General features: G+C 36.4%; 1 protein-coding gene across 1 annotated transcript in view; it reads right to left on the bottom strand.

The window, feature by feature from the left end:
* The window catches only part of LOC107087027 (ERC protein 2-like), a 206,592-nt gene that overhangs the window by 119,417 nt on the left and 67,938 nt on the right, over positions 1-19,237 (bottom strand). The window contains exons 10-13 of the mRNA XM_015378362.1: positions 15,968-16,156; positions 10,549-10,590; positions 7,510-7,703; positions 7,182-7,187 (exon numbers count right to left, since the gene is read on the bottom strand). Coding sequence (XP_015233848.1) covers positions 7,182-7,187; positions 7,510-7,703; positions 10,549-10,590; positions 15,968-16,156 — 431 coding nt within the window. The remainder of the gene's footprint in view (positions 1-7,181; positions 7,188-7,509; positions 7,704-10,548; positions 10,591-15,967; positions 16,157-19,237) is intronic.

Here is a 19,237-nt window from a genome sequence, read left to right as displayed (position 1 = left end):
GGACAAAGACTGTGTGTTTTGATTCATTGTGACTTGGCAAACATGGGCAAGACAAGACTCGACTCATAGAGGTGTAACACTGCAATATAAATCTTTCAACAACACCAACATAAAACAAAACAAAAAAGCAGTGTTGCAAGCATGTGCATACACAAACACACATACCCCAAAAAATATAGCAGTACCATAAGAAAAAAGATACACATACAGATTTATATATGCATGTAGGTATGTATGTATGTATGCAAGAAGGCTGACAGTGACATATTAGTGCTTAAGAGAACTCTCAAACCTTGTTAATAAGCTGTGACCAAGCAGCTGTTAAGGTGTACCACATTATTATTCTACATCCACACCGGTGTGTTTACTCTTGGCAAGAACTACAAGAAGCCCCCACATGTGGGCAAATATTTGCTGTCACACCTCTAGGAATGAGGTGAGTATTTACTGATGCGTCAGTCGGTATGATTGATGTTGGTGGGCAATAAGTATGAAGTATTGCAAACAAGTTGATGTATTCATTTGCCACACTCAACCTTGCCACTCATAAAAGTGCTTTATTAAAATATTTAAGGGGAATTTTTGTCGTAAGAAATTATAACATGGAGGGACCTCAATATATCTGTTGATGCTGCACATAAGAAAATAACATATTTCGTAATATGTATATGTATATAATATATGTATGTATGTAATAACATATATCTATTTTTAGGTAAATGACAATGGCTTTAATCCAATACATAAGTAGTTGTTTTAAATGATTACATGCACATATATTTAATTTCCTTGTAAAGACATACTCATCCAGAGAGATTTTTTTGATTGATTAAGATCTCTGTGTTTGGTTGTATAAGCTCAGAGGCATGTCCATGAAGAGCAAAGTTGAAATAAGGGCATATCGTTTATCACAAACATAAACTCCACTGGCACAGGTGTACAAACTTACAAGCTGGTCCTGTTTGATAGCTGATATACCCCTATAAAGGTATCAGTGCAATACAAATTTAAGTGTTTTGACCTAGGTGCAGGCATATGAGGGCACTTAGTGTTAAGCTTACTGTCTGAGGAGGATGAGGGAAGATTCAGACTAGCTCGTTGCAGAAATATGCATTTTTCATTTGCAATTGTGGATAAAATGTAGAGCAAGAGAGTAGCAGGGAACCATTTCCTCAACCTCAGATTGAGTTGTTGAGTTTTTTTTTTTTTGTTGTTTTTCAAGCATAACCTCAAACACACCGTCTTCGGTGAAACAAAAGAAACTTCAAGAGAATTATATAAAATATCTAGAAGATAACTGTTAATCTCCAAGATTTTGGGTCATTCTTGGGTACAATTTCCAGGTGCTTGAAGGTGCCTTGTTTATCTGTTACAAAAGATTCTAAAGAAAAACACTGATTTCCAAAGATCAATAATCCTGTATAAGACGAATGTTCAAATGTAAAATAAATTGCATCCAGATACTTACTGTAAGGGGTTAATTGTGGTTTATAAAAAAGATATTTGTACAATCTACTTTAGCCTGAGGACAAAAGCTCACCTACTTTTGACAACTAAATAGTTGCATCACAGGTGATCTTGGAGTAAACAACAATAGGAATCAAATAAAGTGATGATATAAATTCAGCAGTCATCTTTGTTGCAGGTGCCACTTGTTTTAATTCTCCAGTAAAACAGGAAATCTAAAAGGAAATTATAAACCCAAAATTGCTTTTTTTTTCTACACCAACACCTGCAACAGAAACATTGTTTACAAATGTTGTTTCAGAGAAATTATGGAAATTGAAACTGTTTGTGTGTGTTTTGGCATTCAGTCAGGCATTACTGCACCTGGTGTTTGATTATAATCTCAGGAAAGAGGCCAAAAGTTATACTTGTTTGTTAGTGCGCATGAAAATACTTGTTTGTATGAATGTGTTACCCACCAACTACTTGTTTCTTCCTCATGTGAAACCGTCTGAAATTTCCCCCAAAATACAGACCATACCCTGTCTAACTATTGGCACAGTCAAACTAATATTTCCACAAGCATCGTCTACACGCCAACCTTCCTTTTCTTTAAATCGGCATCATACAAGATAGCCTTTTATGTAAGTTTCTCTGATAGGTAAAAGTTCATTTATTTAAAAAGTTTAGCTCAACCAACACATAGTTGGATTTATTTTATTTATATGTGTAGAACCATGATGGCTTTAGGTGAAAACCTTGAGCCTCAATATTCACCCATAAAAAAATAAGTATATGTGCATATACAGTGAGGAAAATAAGTATTTGAACACCCTGCTATTTTGCAAGTTCTCCCACTTAGAAATCATCCAGGAGTCTGAAATTGTCATCGTAGGTGCATGTCAACTGTGAGAGACATAATTTAAAAAAAATATTTAAAAATCCAGAAATCACAATGTATGATTCTTTTCATTATTTATTTGTATGACACAGCTGCACAAACCAGTATAAATCTGTGATAGACAGCAATTCTCCTTTGCTGAGATAATCCATCCCACCTGTGCCATATCAAGATGCTGATTAGACACCATGATTTGTGCACAGGTGTGCCTTAGATTTCCCAAAATACCACTCTGAAAGGTGCATTTTTATCACATAGCACAAAACCACAGATGTTGCAAGATTTGAGGGAGTGTAAAATTGGTATGGTGACACACTGAATGTGAACAAGAGCTGTTGCTCATGTGCTGAATGTTAATTTCTCTACCCTAACCCGTCTCCAAAGGCGTTTCAAGGAATTTGGCAGTACATCCAACCAGCCTCACGACCACAGGCCACTTGTAACCACACCAGCCCAGGACCACCATCCATGATGTTGACCTCCAAGATTGTCTGAGCCACTCAGACAGCTGCTGAGACAATTGGTTTACATAATCAAAGAATTTCCGCATAAACTGTCAGAAATTGTCTCACCCCCAGATTCCAATACGGAGCGAGCTATTTTTTGCTCCACTTCGGATCAAGACCCGCAATTGCAATGGCCCCAAACAGGAAAAGTTAAGAAGATCTGGTTTGTCAAATTAAAATATGTTAATGACAGATCGGTACCTACAAATTAGAGCCTAATTAAACTGTTACAGATTTAGACTCGTTTATGAGCAACATTTGAGGGAAATGGTGTGTATTGTGTATGCGGTAAAGGTTTTAGATCATTGAGTGAACAATAAAAAATGTAAGCAAAGCCAAATGTGTTGTGGTTATACTTTTGTTGAGTATATATATAAATATATATATATATATATATATATATTTTTCTATACAATGGCGTAACTATCGGTAAGCAGAGACTGCAGTTGCCAAGGGGCCCCCGACCTCTTAGGGGCCCCATCAATGACACCTGGTAGGAGCCCCTACGCAACTGTGGATTAGGACGTCTCTTTGCAGATGTAATGGTGCAAAAAAGTGGTATTAAACCCATCTGATATTAAACAGGTTGACCTGACCTTATTCATACCCCAACACAGACCAGATTTCAACATAATGGTGAGCCATTTAAACACGACCCCAATAGCAAAGCACACAGTGGTACTTTTAATTACTATGTTAATAACTATGTATCAGTTCATTAGACGGTTGGTAAAAAATACACTCATATAATATAAAATGGGTAATCCAGAGTGTAGATTAAAAGTATAACCGTTACGTACAATGTGTTAGGAACGATGGATACCAAAAAGAGGTATTTAAGCGCATTCCAGAAAAGAAAAATTAAAGAAGAATGGGGTGTTGCACATTATATGGGGCCCTACCAGGTAACGTTGCTTACGGGCCTATTGTTGTGTCGCTACGCCATAGTGTCTATATATACATTTATAGATATATATATAAGTAAATATATATACAATCATTGCTTTTTCATCTCTCATTTGAGTCTCATGGGGAAAACTGCCCACTGTCAGTCAAATCTTTAAGCATCTTCGGTCAATGAGGCAGCATCCTCCTTCTCCAGAGTACAAATGAGAAAGGTATCCAACAGAAAAGGAAATCAGCCATTGCTTTGGCAACAGAGAGCCACCCAATGTCCATGGCTGTTGCCTTGCTGGGCTGTTTTCTTGAAACTAAATTTATAAAGCTTAATAAAAGTATTTCAGAGAATCTTCCCTTGACTTCTTTTTCCTGCCTCCTAACTTGTGATTTTTTTTGTCACTGTGACGAAGTACAATAAACCAGTAGAAATTACATTTTAATACAAGTGTTTCCTCAACCATTAAGAAGCTTTTGTTTGCTGTCAAGATTCCAGATACTCTGCACTGATGCAGACTTGCTTTTTAAGGGCTGAACGGATCTACCCCCTACATGGTTTGGGGCGGCCCTTAACATGACAGAGGCTCCACAGGAAAATGCAAAGGGAGGGTAAGTGTGTGGAGGAGTGTTAAGGGGCCAGTTTCGGATTGGGCCCTTACTGCTGAGAAGTTAAAAGGTGTAGGAAGCTGAACTGTTTTTCTTTTTTACATTTTGTTATTTATTGAAAATTATTCAAAATTGCAGATGGCTTAATATCTAAAATTGTGATATATATTCCCTTAGATATATTTTTTGGGGGGGATTAAACATAAATGAATAAAATAAAACATGGCGTTTTAAGATGTCATGCTGCAAAATTGATAGACATAGAGAGAGAGAGAGAGAGAGAGAGAGAGAGAGAAAGTACCCTCCTTTAAATCACATATATATTAGCTTTAGCTGTACAATAGCCTTGCTAAAGTTTATTTATTACAATGACCTGCTCGTTATGCCTCTCTTTGCTTTGTTTCAAAATGAATGATAATGTGTCTCATCTATTATCTTCCCCTCTATTTAATGACCGTTAATAGGTCAGCCAACGTAGATCCAACAGAAACAATGTGATTAAAAACACATTCATCCTTTGCTCAGACTCACTACATATCATATGCTCTGACACTGATGTCCATTCAGCACAGACACACACTCCATCCATGCTGTCACACAACACATGTGCACAGCTACTCGCGTGCAAATATTTAATGTATTTATCTAAACAAAAATGGAAAAAGTCGTACTGCAGCCAAAAGAACTAGTGTCTGTTATTGTTACTTTGGAAACATATTTTATTTTAGGTGTGCAGCTGCAGTGTATGATTATAAGGATCCTTCTTTGATAACCTGTGGTTGGATTGCCTCTGACCTTTGATCTGTGTGTGTAGAGCAGAGGGGAAGGGTTGAGCTGATAGGAGAGCCTAGCTGACACTAATGAGACAGCACCCCTGAAAAGATAGATGAGCTGAGTGGAAAAGGAAACCCTTCAAACTATCTCAAGGACTGCTGGATAGCTCACAACAGCTGCATGCAACCGTTCAAGAGGCATAATGAATGCACAAACATGGAAACACAGCAGAGGATCCATGCAGTGGCTGTGCAGAAGCTACTGTATTCTTATAATATTTGATCCGCATACCTTCAAACACTATTCCAAAGCAGAAAGTGTGCAGAATGGATAATAAATGAGGAAGAAAACCGTGGTGGATCCAGGATGTGCAGTCTATACTGACATTTAATGTCAGGCAGTAGGTTAAATGTCGCAGCTGGACATTAAATCTGCTGCTTGGCTTACAATGAAATTATATAAATAAAATACTATACATGTGTTTGAATGGATTATTAAATGTCCAAACTTAATTATTTAATGTTTGAAAAAGAAAAAAAAAATGTTTATGGATTCTCTGCATCCAATCTGTATGCGTCACAACTGTCCTGAAACTAAAGCTAGGTAAAAGGTTGTCCATTAAAACCTACAAAGCCATACACCAAAGTCACAAATCTTTCAATTGTTTTTACAATGAAAGTTGGAACTAAAAAATAGTGAATCAGGGGGACCGAATAAAACTGCATGTCACAATTTTCCCAGTTGTGTTTGTAAATAAAAACTTTAAACAATGCATTTTCTGTCTCACTGTTTTGCATCACATTTTGTTAGTGTATTACTCAAAATCTGGTGGATCAATTACATTTTTCTATAATATGGTTCAAAAGGTATAAAGATTTTTCTAAGACTTTTTAAGTAACTTCCATGTAGACACAGTTGAATTAAAAGTGTGCACAAAGTGCACGCACAATAAATAACTACTTATTCAGGTACATATACACTCCATGCCAATCCATAAATCAAATGATAATTGAGTAGCACTCTGCCAGTAATAAACAGAGCAGTATAAACAGCCAGTGTCTGGGTTAGACACACCACCTCCCACTGGCATGCCGCTGGCGGTCTGCCGCGTGGTAAACTCAAAAAAACCCAAACACACACACACACACCTAGAAACAAATACACACAGTGAACAAACAGCAATGCAAAGCCAGAAGCAGAACTCTTTATCTTTTAAATTCACTGATACTGGTGTAAAAACAAACAAATGTTATATGATTATGGGAAAAATACACATATGAGAAGCCATGAGATAGCAGTAAAATGTGAAGAATCTTTGCAAAAGTCAACACAATGTAGAGTAAAACCCTAAAACATAAAGATTCTAACAGTGCCACTAATGTCCCTGAAATGAGGCCCAACTAACCTACGTACTTAAAGGAGCAATAAGTGAAATTGTATCACCAGGTGGGGATGTTGAGCACTGACTGTAGACCAAAACAAGATGTGTGACAAGTGACAATTTTTTCTATCTCCACTTCAGCTCCAAATGCACCCCCAACCGTCGTTATGCAAGGTTAATATCAGCAAAACAGCATCGCCTTTTGGAGGGACATGTCTAGTGAAGAAATTAGAATCTCATAACTATATAATACTGTTAGCAACAAAATTTTATTTTGGCCATTGATCGTCTTTGGGTAAATTTTTTGATCTACTGGATTTGCTCTCAGTCATTATGCCACTGCGCTGCTGTCTCTGGGCATGGAGGAGCTAACCAGGAGTGGCAACTACTCACATAGACTTGCATGCATGCCCAGCTGGCCCAGCTTACAAACATGAGACTAGAGAACAACACAAAAAGGTGGTGTTTGACTTTATACCGTATTCCATCTAAAAAATATACATCTGGCTTTTCAGATCAATATTTTTTGTTCTTTCAATCTAAAGAAGTTAATCTTTGCTTATTGCTCCTTTAATTAATAAAATAAATAGGAATGGCAGGAGCCCAAGAGCACACATGAACATGCAGTGTATGAAAATGTGTTTAACAGACACATTGAGTATCTACTTACCCAGGTCTGCAGATGTATTACGGAAACAAGCAATAAGATAAGAAAAATCTAATCATTAATCTGATAAAAAACCAGGTCAAAGTATGTATTCAGAGACAAGAATTACGTAAGGGAAGAAAGATGAGTTGGTGGAAGTGGTTTCAAGTGGAAAGAATATACAACCTGAACAGTTTATATCTGATGGTTAAGTCTTATATAAATAAAGCACTTTGTAATGATTTGAGATCTTATAAGATCCGGTCAGCAAGAAGAGGACATCTCTTTGAAGACACCCAAATGGTACATGCACTGGGGTAGTCAGGAAAGTCACTGACTTTTTGAACCTCACCTCTCAAGATCAGTAATTTTCTTCTCCTTGAAAGATTTGTCCACTTCAGCTTCCTTTAGTGCTCCCTTTAGCCTCTCCACCTCAGCCTGGGAGTTCCCAGACTCTTCTCTGTAGCGGGCCACTTCCTGCTCGAGAAGTCTCAGACGATCTGCGATGTCTGGACAGATTCTGACAGTTTCCTCTGGATTTTGGTTCTTTTTTATGTAGGTGTTGTGTAATTGTTGTGAACACGTAAAAAGACAGAGAAATTTTGTCAAACGAATTTAACTAAACAAGTAGTATTAAGCTTAAAATACTGTTCTAGGCAGTACATGTCTTTTTATATTTCTGTATACATTGACGAGAACAGGACAATTAAAAGAGAATGTATTTGACACAAGCGTTTTTAACAGAAAATCAAACACCTAACGTAGCACCTAACAAAAGTATTCCCACAATATACGTAATACAACTGTAAAATCTCTTTGCATTCATATTAGGAAATGTGTGTTTGTTTAAGTGACATATCAATACAAAGTGGCCCATGATTAAGAAATGGAAAGAAAAAACTAAATTGTCTTTTTTAATTAAAATGAGCGGCATGCATTTATATTCAACCTCTTGACTCAATACTCTGTACCACTAAATGCTTTTGCAATTTCAGTAAGAAGCACAAAGTGTTTCATCAGAAAAAAACTGTCAAAGATTCAAAAATCTTCAGCCATCAAGGACATGGAAACTTCAAAAATGATTTAAAAAAATGATAACTAAAGCTGGACCTTCTTTCTCACTAGCTTTGTATTGAGAAAACCCTTTGGATAGCTTGTTGTCAACCATATAGGATTAACAGCTTTTATTTCAATAATATGTTTCTTCTACGAATATTCCTCAAAGGTCTGAATTTAAGATTTCAGTTTTAGGGTGAAGGGTCCACAGATTAATCACCCAGGCCTGTATTTCTCTACAGCTTCTCTAGAGTCCCCATAAGCCTCTTGGATGTTTGCGTTTACTACTCTGGTTACCTCTAGTTTACAGGAGTCCTCTGTGAGACATAAGATCAAGATATTGGTTATGCAACTCGACCATGCTTTAAGTTAAACACCCCTGACCTTTCTGTTGTATTCCCTGATCTGCATGGTGGTTTTTGTTCACTAATGTTGTCTATAAAGCCTCAAAGGCCTTCCTATAAAAGCTCCAATTGCAGAGAGAGGGACTGTATCTGTAAATCTATATCTAAATGTAAAAAACTTTCAGAGTTTAAATACTTTTGCCATACCTTACGAGGAGATAAACTTTGATGAAAACTGTCATTTGACTAAATGTACCTTCCCTTTCATTTAGTCCATTAGTATTCTCCTTCAGTTAGCCAGAATATATGTATAATCCTGTAAAAAAGTTCCAGGATGATACACTTATAGACTAATTTTGAGAATAATTCTACCTGTTAAAAAATCTTGTACAAAGTGTTCTAATTTCAAATGATATAGGATGACATGGTTAAAATGCATGTGAAATGCAAGTGCATATCGGTCAGGGGTCGGCAACCAATGGCTCCAGAGTGGATTTTTAAAAAATGTATGAAAATGGGAAAAGATTTTTATGTTTTGTTTTGTTTAGTTTGTTTTTAATATAGCGTGCAGGTCAATCAAAACTTCATTGTGTTCCCAATGCTATAAAAACTTGTAGAAAAAAATTCATTTATACCATATATTTTAACATTTTTGTTAACAAAGATTTTCGTCATATTCTGAAACACACTTTTCAGAGCAGTGCGGTGTCAGGCAGGTGGCTGTTGTAAACAAATTGGCGGGTGTGTCCAAGGTCATGGATCCCAAAGGGGAAAAAAAAGGAATATAGCAAGAACAGAAGATTCAAAGAAGAATTTGCAAATAATTTCCTTTCATTACCAATGTGGAACAATTGCCTGCATGTTTACTTTGTGATGAGAAGTTGTCAAATAATAAAAAGAGTAATTTTGAACGGCATTTCCAGGGAAGACATCCTAAATATGCAGCCGAACACCAAGTTGGGAGTGAGAGAAGAAAAGGGATTGCAGTACTTCTGGAGAGATTACAGGAGTGCAAAGATAGATTTAAGAAATGGATTACATCTCCTAACTCTACTACTGCTACCAGTTTTGTTGCAAGAATAGAAAACCATTCACAGTTCAAACAAGTAGCGCTCTTATGCAGGTATGTGAATGTTCATCCATTTTTCCCCCCAAATCCTCGAAATAAAAATAACACCAAAAATCTGATTTCTTTATCGTGTTTCTATAATTTCATCAATGCAATAAAACCTAATACATTACTATTGCAATGGGATTTAAACTTAAAGCACCAAATATCGTACAGCAGGGTAGTCACATGTTGTGACATTTGCTCAGGATAAACATTTAATTATGAATGCTTATTATATATTTAAGCCTAGGTACTGTAGTCCTTTTTTATAGTGGGCTAATAGACTTAGAGCCCATGTTGCCATAAAAGGCTTATATGACTTTTACATTTTTGTGACTCCAGACAGAGTTGATTTTTGTGTTTCTTTGGTCCAATATGGGTTTGAACTAGTGTTGCACCGATACCGATACCAGTATCGGACGGGGCCCCGATACTGCCCTAAAATGGTGGTATCGGTATCGGTGAGTATCAACAAATAGGGCACCGATACCATTTTGAGAGCCATAAGTTTATTCAGCTATTGTCACCCACTGCTAGTAGGCAATAAAAACTTTTTATTTTTATTATCCAGTAGAACCTTTTAATAAAAAGTTAGAATCCAGTAGAACTTTTTAATAAAAAGTTCTACTGGATTCACTTTGTATTAGATTTTTTACTGCTTCACAAAGGTAGGCAGCAGCTTGATAAAGCCATGATGGCAATTATTTTACATTATTATGGTATCGGTATCGGCCGATACTGCACAGCCAGGTATCGGATATCGGTATCGGGGCCAAAAAATGGCATCGGCGCAACACTAGTTTGAACAGTTTGGATTGCCCTGATATAGGTAAACCAACATAGTCAATAGTACCAAAATAAAAAACAATGAAATACATACCTTAGGGCACATTGGTGGCAGCCCATCCACTTTGGGTTGGACCTAAAGACAACAGAAAAAATTATATTAAAAATAAATACAAAAATAGTTTTATGAGAACCAGCAAGCCTTTATTATCCTTTAATATTTTATGTGTTGTTATTATTTCATATTTTATTTTATTTTTTGTTTCATTTTTTTTTGCTTCAATAAAATGCACCAGAACCTATTGTGACCACCACCACACCCCAATACGCACACACCCACACACACCCACACACACCCCCACCAGTGTCTTCTTTCACAAGGTTTACTTCAATCCTTTGCATCCTCAGGGCAATTTTTCATCTAGAGCTGCGAGTTTAGTTATTAACATTCCAAAATTACTGACTCCCTATAATGTTTTGACTGTGATTTTATGAGAGCACTGCACATCATAGTGTTATTGATTTTTTTGGTCTGGGTACCTCCTTTTTTCTCAACCACACTAAATCGATTCTTCTCTGAGAAAAATATCCCAGAGGTACTTTCTAACCTAAAATTACTCTCCTCTCATCTTGTTCCTTTTCCCCGAAGACTCTACCGTTCCTTGTCAACTGTGTTTGTGAAGATATTTTAACTTGTTGAGACAGCAGAGGCCACTAATTTAAACAAAATCAAGTTAATGTGCACAAACACTTGTATACACAGTCACATTTCACTAACTTCAGAGGACATTATATTGAAAACATTTCCTCAACTAGCCCTGAAAAACATGTTGAAAAATAAATCTTCTGCATATTTGTTGCCCTTATGACTGGTATATTCATTGTTAGTGTTATTATTTTTACATTAGCCTTAAATAGTTATTATCCAACTTTTTGAAGAGATTTGATAAGGAATTTAAATAGACGTAACCAAACAAAACAAATTAATTCTCTACAGAGTGTTTATATAGCAAGTTGGTTTTCTCTATAATAAGTCAAATATAAACAAAGGTAAAAAAAAGTCCTTGTATAAGTCATTCTTGTAATGCTACAACATAATTCAGGAAAGAATTAAGAAATGTATTCATTTTATTTTCTGTTAACAGGATTAGTAGCTATTGTTCAAATATAAAACCAACTTTCTGGACTTTGCAGTGGAACATTTAAGGATTTTTTTCTTGTTTATTTGGATATACTTGGATGAGATGTTTGAGAACATCCTACACTACCTAAAATCTATTAATTTAGACAACTATTCTAATGGGAGAGATATTGGGTTTTTTCCATGCAAATTAAACTGACAGCTTTGGAGAAGAAAGAAACATCAGTAATCTGGTATTTCTTATTTAACTGAGACATAAATACTCAAACATATCTAGTAAAACATCTAGCTTTCAGATTTAATAATAAGAGAGTGCAGCATAAACCCTTACTGTAGCACAAAAAAGCCACTTAAACGCCACTCTTCTACAAAAAGGTTCCATACTAAAACATGTTTCTGCCACCTACAATGACTTTATAAACTAACTTGTTAACAATGTTTAGTTTCTGTTTGTTATCAAGATAAACAATTTGTCATAAATGTCAGCTGTTAGTTAAAAAAAATTCCAGGTTATCCCTCAATCTATTTATCAATGAAACTAAAACGATCTATCCATCACTCACCAACTTGTCCATGTATGCATCATGCATGGCACATAGATTAATCCCCCTTTCTTTAGCAACAAGCTTTTAAGTCTGATTTAATGAGTTATTCAAATACTTAAGTTCATCAATCAACCCATAGTTTGAACCATCTTAATTTGATAGCCTAAAAAATTATTATTTTTTATTGTTCCCTTAGGGGCTTCAATTTAGATAGACTTCCTTTCTGATATGGTTTGTGTACTGACTAGGTCATTATAGTGGGGAATCTCAACACAAAGTGGATAAAAAAGTTCAAAAAGGGCATATGAAAATAGCTGTCCATCTTCAAAAGAGGAGTTAAAACCAATCATTGTTGACCACCTATTGTTCCCAGATGGTTGAGTCATGCTTGCAATAACAGTGTTGTTAGAGGGGAGAATTGGACTTTGATTTGCTCTCAAACCAGCGTTCCACCCTATCCAGAATGAAAACATCTTCATCAATGAAAGAATGACTGCTGGCCTGCAGATTAGTGTAAACCACAGAATCTTGGTCTAATGATGTCGCTCTTCTGTACTGGGCCATTCTTTTGACCATTGGCTTCTCTTTTTCCCCCTGGTGTATAACTGGTCAAAGACCTCCTGGAACTTAACAGCATCAATAATATTACTCTGTTTGTGCCCCGTCATTGATAATTATCCTAACAGTTGTCTCTATGGAAACAATGCTAAAACGTTTTTTTCTTCCTCCTCCATGAATAGGTTTGCAATGATAAAAGAAACTGGGAATTCTCATAGTACATCCCTCTTTCTGCCTTTTATACAGCTCCCCATATCTGAGGTCAGTTGACTGCAGGCAAAGTTTCAGGTTTTGGCACAGTTCCTCTGTGAAAAAAATTGGCTGTCTCTTAGTGTGGTGTCTGATTTTATTAAATACACAGACCATGTTAACTAACTCATCCACAGCAACACACCTAAAAAATAATGCAACATCAAAAAAGGCTGGTTTATGCTCAGAAACCAGGTTGTATGCATATGTCGCAGTGAACGCAGATATGCCCCCATCCTTTCCGCAGACACTCTGGTGCACCTCTCCAAAATTGTAGGTGACTGCAGACAGTACCGCAGACGGGAGGCCTCTGATTGATCAACTCTAAATCCGCTCTACACTATGCGTATTTCCTGTTTGGTACGGGGTGCGCGAGAACGCTGGGACCCTTTTTCCACCTGATCCCTGCTCTTCGCCCTCATGTCTATCCGTAGTCGCACAAACTTGCCCCATACTTTTTTTCTACTTCCTCACCGCCTTGGCCGTATCTAGACCCACAGTTAGTTCGTCATATACCCTCTTGCATTGTAGCGTGGAATAACATAGCGCAGAACATGCTTCAAAATTGAGCATAAATCAAAAATATCTGCGTCATACCTGCGACAAGCTCACTACAACACACTGCTGCAGGAGTATAACCAGCCCTTTAGAGATAACTTCTTTAAACTATTAGTGTTTTAGTTCTGTCATATATAACATTTTACAAACAGCTTTCATTTTGTAAATAGTATTTGTGGATGCCATTTATACATAATGTCTTGTACCTGTTTTTACACATTATTTTTTTGCAAGGTCTATCATAAAGGCAGATTGTTAATCTCACTGGTTACTTTCCTGACTAACTAAAGGATTAATAATAATAAAAATGTTACTTAAGCCTATCAGTCCTCTGAAATAAAACTTTGGAATATATAATATGTCAAAAAAAAAACAAAAAAAACAGCACAAACGTGAGGAGGTAGTGCTTATGCTTTTAACAAAGATCATTTTATTCTACTCTGTTCTTCAATAAAAACTACACAGTTGGGTTATAAAAGTTTTAATGATGTAAATGGGTCACATTAACACAGATTTCTAATGTTGTTTCATCTCTTATCTTTCGATAAGGGGCAATTCCATGTACCAGATGTCAAACAGGAAGTGGAATTTTCTCCCCTGTATTTAATCTATTTCTAAACATCCTGTTTAAGTGGAATTTAGTGTCCAATGTTCACAGCTACATGGAGATTCCCAATGTGTGGTATTTATTATGGCTATGAATAAACTATTTAGCAGTGACTGTATATTGCCTATCACTATGGAAATGAAGGCCAACATTTATCCTGAGGTAAAGGCCAGTCTGTCAACCTCAACTGATCGGTAGGCAACAGAGCCTCTCCTAGGCCACTGCAAACCAGCAAGATCAACAAACATCAATAGATCAACACAAATACCTTCACAGGCACACATAAACAGCTGTTTTGTGCAGACATGCAGGCACAAGCAGAGAAGAAAAAAACCCTTGCACACAAAAACATAAAAAAATACACAGGCACCATCTGCCTTTATAAATCTCTGCAAGTTTACATAAAAAGTCTGATTGCTGCAAAGCATACATAATAGTCTGATTATGGCAAAACTTCTGTCAAAGTGTAAATCGATTTGCAACAGAGTTGCCGAGCGGCTGTCACTTTTATGTGGTGCCTAATCAACATAAAGCAAGGTATCATTTCGCAGGAATGAGATGTGTGTACTGTTTTAATGGGTATTAAAAAAAAGAGGAAAAAAACATCTCGTAAATTCTGCAAGGACTAGACTCTGTCCAGGCTTGTAAGCTTAGGAAAAGGAATGAAAGACCAGATAAAAAAAAGTAGCAATGCTTTCAAAATAAAGCTTTAAAAGCTTTAAAACAAGGAAATAGGGATTGTTATCTGTATAAGTCAGCTGCATGTTCTTATCCTCATACTTAAGAGAACATTACACTTGTATGCTTCTCTTTAAAAGAACTACCAATGATGTGTGAATGAAGAGTGTTAATACGAGGTGCATGGTTGTTTGTTTGTAGACCACACAGAATAAATAATAAAGTAGAGTACATAAACAAGCTCTAATCACCTGAAGTATCATTACATTAGGGTATCTATCCAAGTTTTCGCCTACTGCAAAGTAAGTTTATGTGTTGCACTGTATATATACAGTACAACAGTAAATACATTGCTTGGTTTTCTTTTTTATAAATCAAGCAACAGCAATGGCATGGATGCTGTCAGTTCAGTCCTTCTCATCTTCCACATGCCAATAACCTATAGATTATCTGTGGGTTAACCCACATATCAAAACAGGTATAAGTCTGGAAGTGTTGGAAGAAGCCTTGTCATGCTGAAAGTTGTGCATAGATCGTCACTTCCACTTAGTCTGTTTGCAGCTGCATCTAGTTTGGAAACATAGTAGGAAACATACGATAACACGAGCAGAAATCATGAGCCTGCCAGTAATGACTAACTATGGAACATTCTCTATGTTCTATGCCAGTCTTGCTACTGACTAGTAGCCTTACTGCAAAAGGAACCTTTATTTGAGAAGTACTAACCTTTAATTCAGTTCCTTTTTATTTTTATCCCAGATATGGGCTAAAAGGTGGATGTGATTTGGTAGGGGTAATACAACTGCACAGCAAATGTCTCCTGATAATAACTGAATGGGATTTACTTTGCTATCATCTTAGGCCTGTTATTTGTTCTGAGCAACTTCTTCTGCTTAACTTTTTAAGACTGAACCCATCTCTCTGAAAACGGCAAGCTTCTTTGATAAATTTCTTTGGACCACAAACAGGGTAACACCTTTTACTGTAATCCACTTGTGAAGGATGCCCAGGGCTGCAAAATGGGTTAAAAAGGGTTTTTTTTTTTTGTTTGTTTTTTTAAAGAGTTAAATCAGCAGTCTTACAATATATATTTAATTTCTTTTAGATGCATGTATAGTTTTTACAATCTACAACAACATAGTTAGAAAAGAGATTATTACATTCACTCTGCACTAACCTCTGCATCAGGCTTCTGATTCTGGATTAAGCTGGAGTTAGTGACTTGGCTCTGTGACAGTTTTGGGGGTTGCAGGGCTGCAAGTTTTTCTTTCAATTCCTGGTTCTCCTTCCTCATCTGCTCCATCTCTTCAAGCCTCACCCTGTCTTCTCGTTCCTTTTGGTCCCGGAGGTTCTCAATCACCCGCTCCTAAAATTCAAAGAAAATGTTGTAAAAAACTTACAAAACAAATCATCAATGTAAGGTGGGAACAAAGATGCTATTTTGCTTCCAGAAAAGTATGAATGTCTTACTAAACCAGAACACTACTAAACTCTAGGTAGTAGTGCCAAAAAGAATCTCACATTTCCTTTTATAAATAATACAGCAATAAAAAGTAACAGTCATGAGAACAGAGCCAAGTAGAACAAAGGAAAACAGGTTAAAGATTTCAGAGAAATAAATATTTATTGAAAAAATATTTGGGGTGTCATTCATTAAGGCTGCGCATGCACAAAACTAGGCCTGAAATTTGCATATGCCACATTCCACGCAAGGGTTCTGATCTATAAACAATAGACCTGGCATTAAATTAAGTGATCCCTTATGCCTATTTTGGCAAATGGTAAAGAGTATGCACATTTGGGATGCAGAGGAAGTGTTAATGCAGATGGTGAGGCTGGGATTTATAGACAAATTGCATCAGAATTTCTCTTAAACATTCAATTTCTCTAAGTGTGAAACTGTACTGGTCATTGTAATGACAGATGAGGACATAAAAAAAAGTTCATAAGCCAATTTAATTTCTACATAAAAATGTGTGCAATGTTTTCTAAAATCACATTCCTGTCCCAGATGATCAATATTGAGAGACATACCAAAAACCAACAAATAAATGTGGGAAAGCATCTCACTGATGACTTAATAAATGGAGTGTACAATAAGTTGGTCAATGGGTGCAAACATGATGCAAATACATAATTGCCAAGCAAATACATCTGGACTGTGAAATGTATATTTTTCAAGGAAAAAAAAAAAACACTCCCCTGTTTTATAAAGATTACACCAAAAAGGAAAAAGGCATGGGCTGAGAGGTAAGTTGAACGGATAAAGAGCAGGCATGCCAGATACCAGTTGTATCAAATTTACAACTATCTATATATATATATATATATATATATATATATATATATATATATATATATATATATATATATATATATATATATAAAGCCTACATATATATATACTGCTTGTGTGTAATAAACTCCCCCTATGATCTGAGTCCATCCGCTCCGAGATGATACTCTCTGAAACACTTGCGGAATAGGGTGCTTGGTAGATTTTGTAATGCTAACGCTCCGCGGACAATCAGCGGCACAAAAAAATTAGACACAAACAAAACAATGGACTAACCAACAACAACAACAACAAAAAAAAACAGATGCCAAGGAAACGTGCTGCAGTAAATGACTGTTGCAATTACAGAACATAAAGAGCAACAAGGTGCAAAGTTATTGCAAAAATGTTCCAAACATTAAACCTGCTGCAAATGTAGAAGTGATGCTGACACACAAACACAGATTACACATGCAAAAGAAATGAGCCACAAAAAAATATATATATATTTTTTTAAAGTTAAGTTTAGAAAGGTTGCAAACTAGCTTCACATATCAGAAGTGCCCCATACTACTAGGGGGAGGCGATCATAATCACAAATAATACCGGACAAGAAAACAGGCTAAAATCCTTCAGCTTCAGTCCTGAGGCTCTGTATTGTGCATTGGCTCCATGTGCCTGTATGACGTTTCTACAATGCCAGAGCATTCTCCTTATGTTGTAGACAAGATGTGCCAGATGTCCTCAATCTGATTCAGCAAAACCTCTTGCCACAGCTCCCATTGATGTGCCATCCTGGATAAGCTGGTATATTGATACCTGAGCCACTTGTATGGATTTTAGAGTCAGTCTCATGCTACCATGAGTGAGAGAGCACCACCAACATCCAAAGTCACCAAAAAACTCAGCCAGATATCATAAGTGCAGAGAACTGGTCCGTGGTCCCTCCTTCAGAACCAATCATTTATTGTCTAGTTTACTGCCAATAATTTCCCCCTGTCGTCTTATTCCTTTTTCACAAAAGCATTAGAAATTTATTATCAGTGTGTTTTTTATGTTTTTACTTGAATTTTTTTTAGCAGTCTACGCAGTGGATTTTGTATTTGTAGGTCATTTTAACATTGCTGTTATGCATTTACTGTGATTGCAGCATTTCTCTAATGCAGCATTGCTTGCATTTTGTCTGCGTGTGAATTAGCCTCATTTTAGTGTTTGCTAGTTTAATTTTTGTGTTTACAAGACTATTTCTTCTGTTTGCTCGTCTTCATTGTTAATTTTGCAAGTATGTCAAATTGCAGGTCATGTCCTCTGTAAATCAACATAGCATAATGGTGCCCAATGGATGGATTTGCTTTGCTGGAGCATGTCAAAAATGGGAGAGTAGGGAGAGTATTCATGTTTTCAGTGATCATACACATAACTATATATATATATATATATATATATATATATATATATATATATATGTATAGTGTGTATATATGACTTAGACTTTAATCTGTCTAAGTCTAATATATATAAATGAATAAGTCATGGTACAGCAGTGTAGACTGGATGTGATGGAGACCACTGTTTTTGAAATCCTGGGTGTTTCACTCACATTATTGCTGTAAATATCTCTATTTAAGGGGTTAGAGAAAAAGACCAGTGTGTGTTAATAAAGTATGTCTCAGTGAGCTGTCTTATTTGGATCCTGCAAACAAAATAAATCAAAAACATTACATCTGAGAAAAGTCAACACAAAACACACATCCACTAACACGTAGGGCTAGCTGTAAACACAATGCCCCAGCCTGTTAATTAGAACCACAGTGCTGTGGCCAGCAACTGGCTCCAGGAGCAGGTTTGTGACCGAGTTTGTGATTAGCAACACACACACTTGCCCTTGTAAACACATTACACACACCCTGTGCTGACCTCAAACTCTGAAAAACTTGCCCATGTTCTTCTCGTCACAGTTGAATTATATGTAGGCTGCATCTGAAGTGGTTTTTGGGTAAGGAGAGTGGCTGACGCAGAAAAGGGGTTTACAGTTTATTGCACCATTATGCTGTTCATTTCAAAGTCCATCGGCAACACAAACAAAGGTTAGCAGAGAGAAAAATCCATATGAAAACAGATTTGTGTTGCATCTTCTATTCATTTCAAACAAAGCCAAAACATATACAAGGA

Source organism: Cyprinodon variegatus, unplaced genomic scaffold, assembly GCF_000732505.1.
Source record: "Cyprinodon variegatus isolate N-32 unplaced genomic scaffold, C_variegatus-1.0 Scaffold171, whole genome shotgun sequence".
NCBI lineage: Eukaryota > Metazoa > Chordata > Actinopteri > Cyprinodontiformes > Cyprinodontidae > Cyprinodon > Cyprinodon variegatus.
The sequence above is the reverse complement of the archived record's forward strand: the minus strand, read 5'-3'. Positions and strand labels throughout refer to the sequence as shown.